This window comes from Monodon monoceros, unplaced genomic scaffold (assembly GCF_005190385.1).
Source record: "Monodon monoceros isolate NGI ecotype Baffin Bay Population unplaced genomic scaffold, NGI_Narwhal_1 Super_Scaffold_21, whole genome shotgun sequence".
Lineage (NCBI taxonomy): Eukaryota > Metazoa > Chordata > Mammalia > Artiodactyla > Monodontidae > Monodon > Monodon monoceros.
The window spans coordinates 63,766,016-63,781,621 of record NW_021703778.1 but is presented as its reverse complement, the minus strand read 5'-3'; the positions used below and the strand labels follow the sequence as shown (position 1 = coordinate 63,781,621).

Genomic DNA, 15,606 nt, shown 5'->3' with positions numbered 1-15,606 from the left:
AATGACCTAGCTCGCTTTAGGTTTGCTTCTACTTTATCATAAATACTAGTGAATCTATGCCATTTGCTTGTCGAATGTTCAACCCGGAAATAAACTCACACCGCTTGGCCTAAGTGTGTCCCTTGAACATGGCACTTGGGCTAAATGTGCACTAATACCTGAGTGGAGCCAGAAGTGGCTCAGCCGATTTCCCCAGCCCCTCCTTCACCCACAAATCCCTTTCCTCTTCTACAGCTGTCACCTCCCAGTGAGTCTGAGAGCCCTGTGCCCTCATCCATTCTCCATGTTCTCCTAAGCTACGGATTTTTCACACGTAATTGTGGCATTTTTTTTCCACGATGAATAAAACTAACTCATCGCTAGGATTTGCCCCAAACCCAAAACTAAACAAGAATTTCGTTGAAAGGGATATAATGGAGCTCTGATTTTCTGTCCCATTTAGAGGTGCAAAATAGTTTGAGGAGCTAAGAGTAGCGTAAAAGCAGCCAGAGACCTTGCTGCTACTTCTTCAAAGCTCTCTGAAGTTCCCTGACATTTCCTTGGGGGCTTAAGTCCGACTCTTTCTTTAACTAACTTGACTTCATTTTAGGCTAAATTTTACCATCAGATTTGAAACAAATGAAACCATTTGTGCAATTGGAAAATAAATTGTAAATTAACATATCCTAAGCTCAGTTCTATCTTTCAACAATAGTACCTACTAATCCATTACCGTTAGTGGAAATACATCTGCATTCCTGGCTATGAAATTTTGCCCTTGATGTACACTTAGTACCTGAATTATACATTCCAGATAAACTACCTAGGTTCCTTTTTTAAAAAAAGCTAACTGGGGAATTCCCTGGCGGTCCAGCGTTAGGACTCAGTGCTTTCACTGCCATGGGCCCAGGTTCCATCCCTGGTCGGGGAACTAAGATCCCGCAAGCCGAGCTGCACAGCCAAAAGAAATAAAAAATAAAAAAGCTAACTGCACTTATGACTATAATTAATAACTAAAGCCTTGTACATAAGAGATAACAGATATGTTGGGCAAAGCATGAGACAAGAAGTCAGCTTCTGTGGGTTGTGGTCCTAGCTTTGCTGTAGGTTGTACAACCTAGTATAAGTCATGTTACCTCTGCAAGCTGCAGTCTCCCTACCCATGGACTATAAAGATTCAGAGCATAGACTCTGGAGCCAAATTGTGTATGTTTGAATCACCGCCCACTTGGCAGCTATGACACCTGGAAAAGTCACTTTACCTCACTGTGGCTTGGTTTGTTCATCTGTAAAATGGAGATAATACTAGTATCTTCCCCCTGTCCTCCTAGAGTTGTCGTGAAGATTAAGAAAAGATATTTGTATATATACACAGTGTGTGTGTGTATATATATATATATATATATATATATATATATAATGTGTATATATATATAGAGAGAGATGTAGTAGGTATATTAGTCTGTTATATGAGTCTACGTTATATAGAGTTTACATGGTAAACTCTACCTAAGTGTTAACTTTTATCATCGTTGTTAATGTTATTATCTACAAAGTGATGAGAGTTTGGACTAGATGATACCTAAAGTTCCATACCACTGTGAAAATCTGTGACTTTCTCAGAAGACAGGATTTTCCATCTGAAGTATCTAGACCTTGGTTGTCCTGATGAAGCCATCATAGTTGAGGAGGTGAACTGATTTGCCTGTCACAAAGTGAGTTACCCAACTGAGCTCAGACCAGAAACCAGGTCTCCTAACTCCTAGTTCCAAGGTATTTCACTATTCCAGACTGTTTGTCTGAGAGACCACACTAACTTCTTAGCTTTTACTCAGTCTGACCATATTCTCCTTTGCTGAAATGGAGACTTAAAAACAGCACAGTGTCTAAAATCTTACACTTGCCAAATCAAGTATGAATTTTGATCAAAGGCAGCTGGTGAGAATGCAGCCACTGCCCTCTACTGGTCATTGGACATTGCATCATTTGTTGTCCCTTCTAAAAGCTGGACTCAAATAGGTAGGGATGGGTGGGGACAATTTTTAGGATGAAGTGAAACAAGAAGATGCTGACCATATTAACTGGAAACAGAGCATGATCTGGAAGAGAATACTGTGAGCTTCTTCCCATTCTTCCCTTCCTAGGATTCTCCCAGCTTCCCTGTGAACACTTTGCCTTCATCATTTCTTTCATATTTACAAAAATTGAATTTACTATGTACACACTTATTTTCTTGTTTCTGATTCCCCATTATTTTGTCTTTATTCCCCTCTTCTCTTCACACACGTCACTGACTCTAAGACATAGACATAATTTCTTTCTCTCTCTCAGTTTCTGTCTCCTTTAATTTTTTTTCTTTCGTTTATGTTTTATGATATTTACTTATGTTGTTTTCATGTCTGTGTGTTGCCAAGTAGAGCTGTTAAGGTTTATTGTGCTTCAGTGTTTCAGAATCTCTGAGGAGGTTCTAGTCTCGAGCTTTGTTTAGGTGAACCTGCTCTGTTTTCACACAAACAAATCTGATTCTGTTTGACGTAAGCAGTAACAAATTTCCAAACAGACACTCTTACTAGTGTTGCTAAGTTTGCCCTCAGCACCACTGTTTTAAATAACTTTCCTATTATATATTCAAGACCCTGGGAGGGGCATCACTTTGGGGTATGGTTTTGTATTCTTGGAGTCTTGTCAGTTCTTCTTTTAAAATACTTCTTGAGTTGTCCTTCCCTTCCATAACAATTATTAGCAACCTGTTTCAAGCTCTTAGTCCCTTACATCTAGATTTCAGCAGCCTTCTAATTGATCCTCCTGCCTCCAGTCCACCAATGACAAAACTGCTTGTTCTGTTTCCCCAAATACAGTGTTCAGCATGTCAGCTCCCTCTTGAGACTCCTCCTGACTCCTTTTGTTAATCAAGTCCATACTCTCAGTCTCAACATTCAAGATCCTTCAGGATGTGGACTCTTCTCTACCCATATTTCTGTTTTGACACCATCACTTTATCACATCTTCCTGTCTCCTGTAGATGCCATATCCATTCTTTCATCTACCATCCCTTGAACGTGGAACTGGTCCACTGCCTCACACACTGGCCTCTGCCTACCAAATCCTCCCCTTCCTTCAGGGGCCAATCCAAATGTTCCTCTTCTGTCAAGAAGCATCCCCTAACTCCCCTCATCTCTCTGATAGCACCTATTATGTTTTTATTTTTCTTTCTCTTCTAGTAGAATTCAACTTCATGCTTTATTGTCTAGTGTCTTGAATTGTCCTTTCAGCATGTATGTACATGTTCACCAAATTATAAGTCCCTAGAGAAACTTATTTGGCATCTGTTTCTTTTAATGTCTTCAAATTCGGTACACTTCAGGATAATAAGAACAAATGTTTATGTAGCAGATGCTATGTTATCCTCTCTATTCTAAGTGCTCAACTCACTTAATTTTCACAGATGCCCTATGATAAATAGGAAATTAGGTACTGTTTCCCTCATTTTACAAATAAAGAGACCTAAGCGCAGAGAGGTTAAGTAACTTACCCAAGATCACACAGCTACTAAGTAGCAGAGCTGAGATTCAAACCCAAGCAGTCTGGGTCCAGAGTCCATCTCATCTCTTAACCACCACACTATATATATATATATATATATATATATGTATGTATATATAGCGACATAGTAGGCTTCAGTAATGCTTGTTCTGCCATTTTTGCAGAAAAAACAAAAGAAATACGTAGTTGTTGTCCCCCCAAAAATACCATTTTCTAATTTTTCAAGAGTAATCCTCCACCAGTCAATGTATATGGCAGATCTGTCTTCATAAAAATACCAAGTACAGGTCGTGTCAGTCATTTTTCACACTTCTCTAGGTCAATATTTTCAACTCCAGCATTCACTCCCAGATGCTGGTGTAAAGGCACAGAGAAGGTCAGGTCAGGAGGGTCTTTGAAGATGCCAAGCCTTATTGCTAAATGTTGGCTTTGCCTGTCCTTTATCCTCATGTCCCCAAATATAGAATAGTTCCAAATTGCTTACTTAAATATGTCGAGCTCTTTAAAACTGGTTCAGCCATGTTGCTTTATACTTGTTACTTTTTAAATCAGATATTAAGTAGGGAAAACCCTGAAGAACTTGGCTTTTCATGTTGTGATCTCCTGTTTTCTCCTTAGAACACCTTGCACAGAATATATCTAAATCACATCTGGAAACTTGCCAATACTTGAGAGAAGAGCTCCAGCAGATAACGTGGCAGACCTTTCTGCAGGAGGAGATTGAGAATTACCAAAACAAGGTAGACTGAAGAATTTTACCTAAGATCGAGGCAACGTTGGGAAGGGTGTTTGTGCAGGAGGTTTGAATACAAACAGACCAAAGAATGAATGTTTTTCATCAGATAGCAGATTTCTATTTAAAAATCTTTTTTCCAGAGCTGATCACGTTCTTGGGGCTTTATCACCTTATTGAGATGTCAGTGTGCGAAATTTCAGAAATAGCACACAGATTCTATTGTTCCTGTAACTAAACACATATGTCCTATCATTTGTCAACAGGGAGCTAGATTAAGGAGCTTCCAAAAGGCTCAAAGAATTGGGATTTGTCCCGATATCACAATGGAAGATTTCACGGTCCAGAAGTTGATGTAAAATAATCTCAGCCTCATGGTTCCGAAGTTTAAAAGGAGGAGTTTAGAGAATATGTGTAAAAAAAAGTTTGGAAGCTATGCTTCTAATTCCAGTCTGAATCTAGCAACATGAGGCTGACAAGTAGTACTGCCAGTTACCTTTTTCTATAAAACAGTCTGATCAACAAATTACCTAAATGGGAGGGCAGGGCTGGAGAAGGAGGACTTTGAATTTTCCATTCTGCCTTTAGTAAAAGAAAGTGCTGTGATTGTTCCCAATAATCCTAGAAATTCAGGCTTAGGAAGTACCGTAGAGATTGTCAAGGTTAATCCTCCCCTTCATTTTACATATGAGGAAACGAGCATCCCTTGGCACGTGGCTGAGAGTGAAAACATCAGGACTAGACCAAGAGTCCTGGTTCCTAATTCAGTGTTTCTTCCATCCTGTTGTATTGGTAGAAACAGTCTTAAACTAAGATTGGGGAAATAAGTGAGCAACAAGATGGATCCAGGTTAGCCTGTAACTAAATTGGAGGGTGGGTATATAAAAGGAATTAAACAGGACAGGTTGGGGGAATAGCAGCGCATCACCTTGTTTACCTTTGAGATAGCAGGTAGCACCAGCCGCCAAAATCACAAAGGGAAGCAAGAAAGCAATAAACAGCAGCAAGGTGTGTGAAATGGGATTCAGAGTCAGAAATGCTGGGATTTGAATCCCACCTCCAGTACCTCTTAGCTGTGAAACCTCTGTGAGCATTTGTGTCCATTTATGGGAAATGGAAAAACATTCTTGTGAAAATGAAATGAGACAAGGATGTCATAAAGCACCCAGCTCATAGCGGGTGCACAATAAATATAACTGACTCCCCTTTTCTTCCCTTCCCCCAGTAAAGTGGTGGGAAATTCCCCAAGGCAAAATAATTGTTTATAAGGAGATTCTACTTTGCTACTCTCCATGGCCCAGGGTTAAATCAGTGGCGTGAGTTGCTTTCTTGACTCCCGTTTTCATCTTCTGCTGCATGTATGCTCATAACATCTTCCCCCTGTCCCTTTGCCACCAAAATGGTAAGAGAGGAATTGGAGGAGACCAGGAAGAACTTGGAAGCAGTCATTATAACGGAAGTAACTGGCCGACTGATTATTTTTAAATCCTCTAGCTTTTTTGGATCCATTTCCAAAGAAGGATTTTACACAACAGGAACAGTTAAAACAACTGTGTCAAGGGTATGGGTAATGGGGATGTTAATGTGTTTCCCTCTTCAACAGCAGCGGGAGGTAATGTGGCAGTTATGTGCCATCAAAATTACAGAAGCTATACAGTATGTGGTGGAGTTTGCCAAACGCATTGATGGATTTATGGAACTGTGTCAAAACGATCAAATTGTGCTTCTCAAAGCAGGTATGTGCTTTGCAAGTGAATTTTGAGATCTCTGACTAACCTGCTTTCACCGGCTTATTAAAGAAATGCTTGGTAAGGAAGGTGTCGAGAACAGTTTTTCTCCAAATGGTAATAGCTCAGTTTCTCTTAGCAGAAACTGAGAGGTGTTTTTTTTTTTTTAAGGTTTTTGAGCTATTTGTAGGAAACATTCCCTCCATTTTGTTTCTCCTCTGGGTGAAAAGATTAATTTGAAAGACACCTGCATTCCACAGTTTTAACCATCACCTGTGTTTTGTTTCTGTGCCCCAGGTCCTCAGGAGGTTTTGGTAAGCTGTTAGGAAGAAGGCTGCTTGTGGAACTCAGAGAGACATCCCTGGGTTTTTGTTTGTTTTAATAACAGGAGTCCATGTTTTTCTCGCAACTCTGAGATTCTGTATTATTGCAGGACAGAGAAGTGCCCAAGAAGTAATTCATAAATCAGTCTCTCTTCAGTAATACAGGCCTTAGGTTTGGCACAAGTCTTTAATTACTCTAATGAACTCTGCTCTTTTAAATAGAGAGCTAAGGTGACTGAGAGCCTGCTAGTTAAGCCCAGCCCCATTGACTCAGAAAGGGGTCTCTGTGGTCAAAATCAACTCACCAAGGCAATAACCCACCCCGTTTCTGCCTTTGCTCAGGTTCTCTGGAGGTGGTATTTATCAGAATGTGCCGTGCCTTTGACTCTCAGAACAATACCGTGTACTTTGATGGGAAATATGCTGGCCCTGACGTCTTCAAATCCTTAGGTAAGGAAATCTCTGGGTGCTTTGTCTTCAAATCAGGACTAGGGGAAAAGATGGGAGTTGGGTGAAAGCTCTTCTTGAACAAAATGGAGATTGGTTTTTTGGACACAAGAGTTAAAGGATTTTATACCTATGTTACTTTATAGTTAATCACCATAGAAAATATACACAGCTCAAATGCTTTTTGTCTATGTTACACGTAAGGGTCTAGAGTTTCATTTTATCTAATTGGTAATCGAAGAAATTTATGTTCTATATCCTTCCAGTTCCCTTCCAGATTTTAAGAACCAGGTTTGCAGGGGATATATAATTCAATAAACTAGAGGATGTGATTTGCTACATAAAATCAAGCAAGGAGCTAAAAGTCTGCCCTTCCATACCCGTTAAATAGCAACCGTTAATGAGATATCAAAGAAAGAAAGTATAGCTAAGTGAAACTGTGACATATACTTTAAAAATAAATTATTTTAGATTTCTGTAATTTAAAGTAAGACAAAGTCATTAAGAAGAATGGGACGGTATCCAAGATATGTTAAGTGATTTTAAAAACAATTAAATGACGGAAGGTATGTATACTTGAGGAGAGCCCGTTGACACTTTTTTTTATTTATTTATTTTTGGCTGCGTTGGGTCTTCGTTGCTGCGCTCAGGCTTTCTCTAGTTGCGAGGAGCAGGGGCTACTCTTCCTTACGATGCGCGGGCTTCTCATTCCAGTGGATTCTCTTGTGGCAGAACACAGGCTCTAGGCACACAGGCTTCAGTAGTTGTGGCATGCAGCTCAATAGTTGCGGCACGCGAGCTTAGTAGTCACGGCACACAGGCTCGAGGGCGCAGGCTCAGTAGTTGTGATGCATGGGCTTAGTTGCTCCATGGCATGTGGGATCTTCCCAGACTAGGGCTCAAACCCATGTCCCCTGCATTGGGGGGGGACCACTTAACCACTGCGCCACCAGGGAAGCCCCTAGCCTCTTGACATTTAACTATATGTACATAATATGGAAATCTGAAAGAACAGACCCCAACTTAACCAGCTTTGTGGGGGTGGGTTTTTATTTTATGGGACTTTCACATTCTGTGTTTTCAGTTCTGTAATAGTTACAATAGGGACTTCCCTGGCGGTCCATTTGTGAAGACTCTGTGCTTCCAGTGCACGGGGCATGGGTTCAATCCCTGGTCAGGGAAGTAAGATCCCACGTGCCATGTGGCACGGCCAAAAACAAAAAAAATTATAATGGTTTTACCACCATAATGTGTCACTTGTTTTCACTTTTAAGCGTGTTGTACATAGAATAGAGTAGAAAACAAAAAAATGAGTGACGTTAACATTTCAGTTAGATTATAGCTGTTAGACTCTGTTGGTTAAGAGTGTGGGCTCTGAAGTCAGGTAGCTGGCTTTGAATCTCAGGCTGTCACTTCCTACTTGTGGAATCTTCAGCACATTCCTCTTCTTTCCAAGTCCATTTCCTTGCCTTTAAAATGGGGATAGTAACAATAATACCTCCCCCATAGGGCTGTTGTGAAATAGTAGAATCCCCAAAGAATCCTCTCAGAGCAGCACCTATCACAGTAATCACACAACAGAAGTTCACTCTCATTATTGCAGACGATGATGGTGGTGGCGATGTTGGTGGTAATGGTGATGGTGGCTAAACTGATTTTTCTTTTAACATTTGAAAGTATTAAACTATAGAAATGTTATTACTATTCCCTCTGATCTTCAACTGCTAGATCCCTCTTCACCTTCTTCCATATTTTTCTCCTAGGATAATAACCAAACTCCTAACCTGTCTTTAATTTTGGCAGGTTGTGAAGACTTTATTAGCTTTGTATTTGAATTTGGAAAGAGTTTATGTTCTATGCACCTGACTGAAGATGAAATTGCATTGTTTTCTGCATTTGTCCTGATGTCAGCAGGTAAGATAACCAAATACAATGGTTTTTAAATTGTCCAGGTAAAGAATTTCTACAAGTACATAACTTACAATGGCTATAGACTATTCAGAGGGACTGCCACCCTTATTAAGTCTAATTTTAAGTTTTTCAGACAACAATCCCCTGCTACACACATACATATACATGTACGCTTCTAAGAAGACCTCATGCCATTCTGATAAAATCTTAAGAAATGAGGATTGAATAAAATCCCATCTACAGTTAACCTCCTGCTACCAAGAGAAATGCTGTGGTAGAAAAGGTGTGCCCTTTTCAACACCAATCTCCAAGATAACATGGTTTTTAAAACATTCTACTTTTTAAAGAAAATCCATTTGGATGTCATCCACAAGCCTATCTGAATTTAATGTATGTTTTCAACCAGTACTGCCTCTTGGTGATAATCACTTTTGCAAATTTGCTGACTTCGTTTTGGAATTCTTAAACATAAAGACTTTATCCTAAATTAACAATCCTAATTCATTTGGCACTCTCTTGACAATTTCAGTTGCCTTAGACTCTAAGGCAATTTTCATATTTGCCAGAAAGACTTAGCAGGATTGATATGAGTATGTCATTCAGAAACATAGCTATTAGAAAGGCTTAAGGGCCATGGTGGTTTCATTTGCACTCGTCCGAGCATGGCCTTAGATTTAAATGGCTGTCTTTTTGGAAAGGGAGGATCCTTCCTTCTTTCAAGTGTCAGTAAAGATGGAAAGGCTTAACACTCTGTTTTGTAACTGTCCTAGATCAGTTTTTCACTCCTTTAGGAGCAAATTTTGAAAGAGGGGTGAAAGTGGCCTGTTAGTCCCTGACTCTGCAGTGTGGTGTAATAATCTGTATCTAGGAGTCAGGAGGAGTTGGGGTGTTCTGACACCATGTTGGAAGAATACTCAGGAGTATGGCTTTTCATATTTAGATCGCTCATGGCTGCAGGAAAAGGTCAAAATTGAAAAGCTGCAACAGAAAATTCAGCTAGCTCTTCAACACGTCCTACAGAAGAATCACCGAGAAGATGGAATACTAACAAAGGTGAGAACCAAAGGTTTCCAACTGACAAGGCTGAATTATCCCTTGCCCAGATCACGCCAGCCACGTTTATAAGTCATGCCGCCAGACCCCAAAAGTATCAATAAGCAATGGCCTACTGAGAAGAGAGAAGTATCCTCATTTCAAAAAATTATCTTGGGCCAAAATTCAGGTTAAATTCTATTTATTATCATTGGTTATAAAGTGTCCTGGAATAATAGAGCAATGATTGAGTTTTTTTTGAAGCATTAATTCATTCTGAAAAATCCTCCACCTATCCCATCAAAGATGGGCAGAAGGCAGAGTTAATGTCCTGCCGTGAGATAAACTAGAGAATTTAGAATTTAAATCTTTGATTTTAGAAAGACGAAGTTATGAAGGACTAAAACAATAGAATTAATCTATTCTAATATTAGTTCTAGTTCCATTAAAGTCATTAGTAATCAACAGTAAATGACTTTTGTATTTTCTTCATCAATTTCTCATTACTACCCTGTATTCAAAGCATAGGGTTTCATTTTTGCTAATTACTGTCTTAATAAAAATATAATTAGGATGTCAATTTAAAATATGATAATATCCTTCAGTGATAGTGCTAGTAGTATGTATTTGGTCTTAGAAAAATCAGCCCTATTCTTTCTTGGATTATTTTATGTGTTCTATTGTTCCAGAAGATGATTTGAAAGGTTTGGATTTTTCTTCCTGTCTGTTTTCTTTCTTTTCTCCTGATAGCTAGGTTAGGTCAGAAAGGGGAAGTTGGGGAGTTAAATGCGGTTTTGTTTTTGATTTTGCCCCTGTTAAATGAGACACTGAGGCAGGATTGGGAAAGAGAAGGAAAAAGAACTTTTCTCCATCTTCTTGCCCCAGTGCAAGGGTACCATTAGGGTCTTTTGATTATAGAGAGCACCTAACACATGGCCAAGATCGATGCTCTGGTGAAAATGTTTCTTAGGATTATTCTGGGTGGAGATAATAAATATTTTGTGCTGTACAGTGCTTTAGAGTTTAAAAAGCATTTTTGCAAGTCATGTTATTATACTCAACAGGTAAATAGTCAATGCTGAGACTTCCACCAGGCCTGCTGACTATTTTTTTTTTGTGTTCCAGTCAGGGCCTTTCGCTCAGACCCAGAGTTGCTTTGTTCTAGGCAGAGCTCTTTCTCCAGAAGAAACTTGTTGTCACTGGAGTCGACTAGTACTCATTTTGCATAAAATATGTAGGTGATGCCATCATCTCTAGTTGCAGTGACCTCACCTACCGGTGGCTGCCCCCTTGCCCACTTCTCTATTACCACATGTCTTCCTTTTCCCCAGTGGTAGAGGACGGGGTTCAGGATGGTAGAGCAAAAAGCATGTTTGAATAGGAGGAGGAGGTGAGACACTTGGGTTCTTCTGCTTATGAACATGTTTTGGGGTTATAAATTATTTGTCTTCAAAATCATATTTAGTGTATACCTGGTATTCTGTGATATGACTATATCATCATTTATTTTTACCCTTCCTCTATTACTAGACGTTTAAGTTGCTTCAGGTGTGTTTCACCGTTGTAAACAATGTTGAAGATGATCCAGATGCCCTGATTTTTGATTCTCACGTCTCTTCTCTCCTGACCCTATGTCCTTTCTTCCACTTACAGTTAATATGCAAGGTGTCTACATTAAGAGCCTTATGTGGACGACATACAGAAAAGCTAATGGCGTTTAAAGCAATATACCCAGACATTGTGCGACTTCATTTTCCTCCATTATACAAGGAATTGTTCACTTCAGAATTTGAGCCAGCAATGCAGATTGATGGGTAAATGTATCACCCAAGCACTTCTAGAATGTCTGAAGTTCAAACAATGAAAAACAAACAAACAAACAAATTAACCAAGACACTTTATATGGCCCTGCACAGACCTGGAGCGCCAACACACTGCACATCCTTTGGTGATCGGGGTCAGGCAAAGGAGGGGAAACAATGAAAACAAATAAAAGTTGAACTTGTTTTTCTCATGCATATGATTTCCATTATGCCTACAGATATGGACCCTTTTTCTGTCTCGACTTCTTGATCATTGACCTCTGTTTACAACAGAAGGCGGGTACTAAAGTCAGAGGATGTCCTTTTTTTGTAGCTCACTGCCCACAGACTTTCTACATCTGTCGGTAACAACAGAGAGTCCAGCACTAATCGGTGACTGGTGTGCATAGCGGAGGTTGCGGCATTACTTTGCACAACTTGCTCTTTGTCTCATGAAGGAAGTTTTTATTTTTTCACCGATTATTGCCAGTCAGCAGGATGGCACGAAAAGGGTCCATAGCACTAGCAACAATAGCATTATAATATATTACAGGGTAAATGGGCATGAAGACTATATATAGCTAAAAGAGATATTGTTTATATATTGTTTTAATTAATATAAAATGTAGTTACTGGTGTAGCTTTTCCTGTTGAATTGATAAGGCACTTTCATTTTGCACCTTTTTTCTTTAAATTAAATGCTAGCGTGTTCACTGTCGTGTCGCATGTGCACCAGAAACACAAGTTTAACTGAGAAGGCTTGGAAGGTACGTCGGGAGGTATTTATGCTGCTGTTTACACAATTACTTTTAAAAGACTGGCTGGTCATATCTAGAAATCACGCTGTTGGATTAATTTTTTTTTTTTACACATGAATTTGGAATTAGAAACAGAACTCTCCCTAAATTGTACTTTGCTTTTGGGTCAGTTTAAGGATAGATGTGTTTATGCTTCATACAAAGTTGAGTGATTGATTGATTGGTGCTGTGGACTTACACCCTCGCACACAGTATTTTTTAAAAGCTTTTGAAAATGCCACCTCATTGAGGCAGGGGAAGGGAGGCTCATTTTGCACAGCTGCGTAGTTATATAGACTCGGCCTCAACTTGGAGTTCTTAGGCTTTAAGAACAGATCAGTAACCAGAATATTTATCAGAATCTAGCTTTTATTAGAAGAAAGACCCAAAGATTATATCTGGAGCAAATGCACACTCCCCATGTGAAAACATGAAGCATTTACTTTGTGAATGTTTATGTTCTTGGTATAATCTAGGAACCCTGAGAGTTTATCTCAGAGTGAATGGTTTCTAGACTAACTGCCTCTAGATGGTGTCATTCTAGAACACTGTTCTCCATATTTCATAGCCAATGGATAGGAGGGCAAAGGAGGCGTGCAATGTTGAACCAGTTTCTCTTATTTAAGTATTAAATATTTTAAGCCTTTAAAGTGAAGTCGATGCAAGCTGCAAACATTTACTTTTGTATTTATCTTCACTAGAAAACTGTGGACTGTAATTTATTTTATTAAATCTTTAGAAGATTGTTTGGCTTTTGTGTTCAGGTGAGAAATACTGAGGTTTTTTTTTTAATAATTTTTTATTAATAATTCCCAGTGGGGGAAGGGAGAAGGAACAGTCTGTTAGACAAGTGTGCATATTTTAAAATAGGTGACCTTTGGGGATGTAGGCATTTAGATGATGATTTTAGTCACACTCGGAATGGGATTCAGACTTCTGGTCTGCCATCGAAGACCATGTTTGTATAGAAAAGAGAACATTTCCCGTAGTGTAAAGGTGGGAGTTTCCAAGCAGCCGGGTTACAGCGAAGAAAGCATCTCCCCTACCACCAGGGTCCCTCCCAAATCTTCTGCAGGAATTTGGCTCCTGCTGTCGTGCTGGGTCATCAAGCAGGAGTTTCCCAGAGTCCTCCACTCTGTTTTTAACTCCACTGGCTTTCTGAATTGTTTCCTGAGGGACTTGGAAACGGGGAAGGAATTATTCACACCGAAGTGTGTATGAAGCCTAAATGACATCTAAAAAATTGTTTTTTCAAAAATATAGTAAGGGTTTCACCATAAACAGAAGACGAGAGTAATATTTACTTAAATTTCTTACAAGCATATAAAACTTTATGGGACTTTATATAGAGAGGTAACTATCAGCATATAGTATTTATATTTGGGCAAGAAGGGTTAAATCAAATTTTTTATTTAAATAAGCATAGTTCCTTGAAAGATCAATAGTATTTATACTCTGAAAAGAGTACCAAGCTTAGTTCGGTTATTTATTTATCCATTTTATTTTTTCCTGTTGTTTCTCCTTTGGGGGGAAATGGTGTGTTTTTATTTTGGTTTTGGTTTGTTTTTTCTTTTTTTTTGTCATTCTGATTCACTAAATTTGGGGATGGTTTTATTAAAGTCTATTAACTTCTTTTTAACCAAAGCTTTCTGAATATGACCAGCCTCAGGTGCTAGCGCATTAAAGAGCAACTAAACCTAATTCCAGTGTCCATTTGTGAAATGATGAGAGCTAATTGAACTTCTCTGAGGGTGAGAGAGAACACAATGTTGAACTTAAATTCCTTTTCCCAGAAAGGATTTTGCATGCACCTAATGCAAAAAAAAAAAAAAAAAAAAAAAAAAAGATGCTCTAATCTCAGTAATAGTCACACCATGGTGACATTGCTTTTAGAGTAAACCAAGATACATTGACATGATGCTGCTACTAGGTCTTTGTGAAAGAAATACAGGGTGTGAGACTTTAAGACTAAGTACATCGACAGTGTAGGAACAGAGTAGAGAGTAATAGAGGCGTGCTAGGTGAAATGAGGGAACAACTATTATTCGGATTGAAGTTGGGATCTGAAGTTAAACAATAATCTCTTGAAAAAAATATGAGGTACAGAGAAGGATGTGAAAAACTTTGTATTTTTATTTTCTTCCTTATTATAGAAACACCTGTGTGATGACACAAAATACTTGGTGATATAGAACAATTATTATTAATCGTTCTTATAATTAAAATTTCCTAATCTTAAATGTCCAATAGTCTTTTAAAGATTGGAATCACATCATTGTTATCCCGGCTGCTGTAATGCCTTTTATACAATATTTTAACATAGGGTAAATAAGGCTTTTGCACAGAGCCTGAATACCTTCGGTTACAGTGGTGTCCAAATGATTGCATTATATTGTGAAGAAACTGGCCGTGGTCACAATGAAATCAAAAGTGCAGGTGAAAGTGCTTTTGGGGGCAGTTTGCAAATTGCAGTTAAAGCTACGGATTTTTTTTTTATTTTTAAGTGTTCAGCATCCCAATTTGCTTTAAAGGTGTGGGTTTTTTTTTAAGTCTTCAGCATCCTAATTCACCCTTTCTAACTTAAAGAAAACATGACTTAAGACACTGCTTCTAAGTTTGGTTGTTCTTTATAGTGTGGATATTCAGATCTCTGTGAGTGTATGGGGGTGGGCTGAGGGTCAGATGAGGAGGGAGCGTGTGTGTGTGTGTGTGTGTGTGTGTGTATGTGTGTTTATGTCTGTGTGTATGGTTTTCGTGTGTATGATGTGTGTGTGTGTCGAACCGCTTCTAGGCTACTAAGTGTCAATGGAAAAGAAAATGTATTCAAAATACTTAAATCAAAACTAGAAGATGGAAAAAAAAGATTTATTCTATACAAAGCCTTGTCTGGACCACTTTAGAGAGACTTCTATTTTTTTAACCCTTCTATAAATATTTGATGGCACTTGAAATATTCCTGCAATAAAATGTGATTTGTGTAAAGAAAAAAAAAAAGATTTTGTAATGTGAAACAAAGAAAGAAAGTAATGTAATTTTCTAAAAAAAAAAATACAAACAAACAAACTTTGTATTATTTTCTTGATGGAATTTGTCTATCTGTCTTTGGAAAACTTTTTATTTCATTGAATGTGCCATAGTAGAAATACGTGTTTTTAGTTTTAGACTTAAGGAATAGCTGTTTGTGTTCCGACATTCCAAAATGCAAAACAACCTAGTAGAATCTTTAATGAAAAGGTTTAAGTAGGATGTAAGCTTCTCTCATTGTTGCTTTTTTGCACATGTTCTTCATTCCTCTCTAGTGCAATATGTACA

At 38.6% G+C, this 15,606-nt stretch overlaps 1 protein-coding gene across 2 annotated transcripts in view; it reads left to right on the top strand.

Annotated features, from left to right (window-relative positions):
• Positions 1-15,357, top strand: part of RORA (RAR related orphan receptor A) — a 728,434-nt gene extending 713,077 nt beyond the window's left edge. For both annotated transcript variants that reach the window (XM_029239445.1, XM_029239444.1), the window contains 6 exons: positions 4,141-4,262; positions 5,859-5,991; positions 6,648-6,755; positions 8,556-8,666; positions 9,604-9,716; positions 11,349-15,357. In XM_029239445.1, the coding sequence (XP_029095278.1) occupies positions 4,141-4,262; positions 5,859-5,991; positions 6,648-6,755; positions 8,556-8,666; positions 9,604-9,716; positions 11,349-11,513 (752 nt within the window). In that variant the 3' untranslated portion in view covers positions 11,514-15,357. The remainder of the gene's footprint in view (positions 1-4,140; positions 4,263-5,858; positions 5,992-6,647; positions 6,756-8,555; positions 8,667-9,603; positions 9,717-11,348) is intronic.
• The last annotated feature ends 249 nt before the right edge of the window (positions 15,358-15,606 follow it).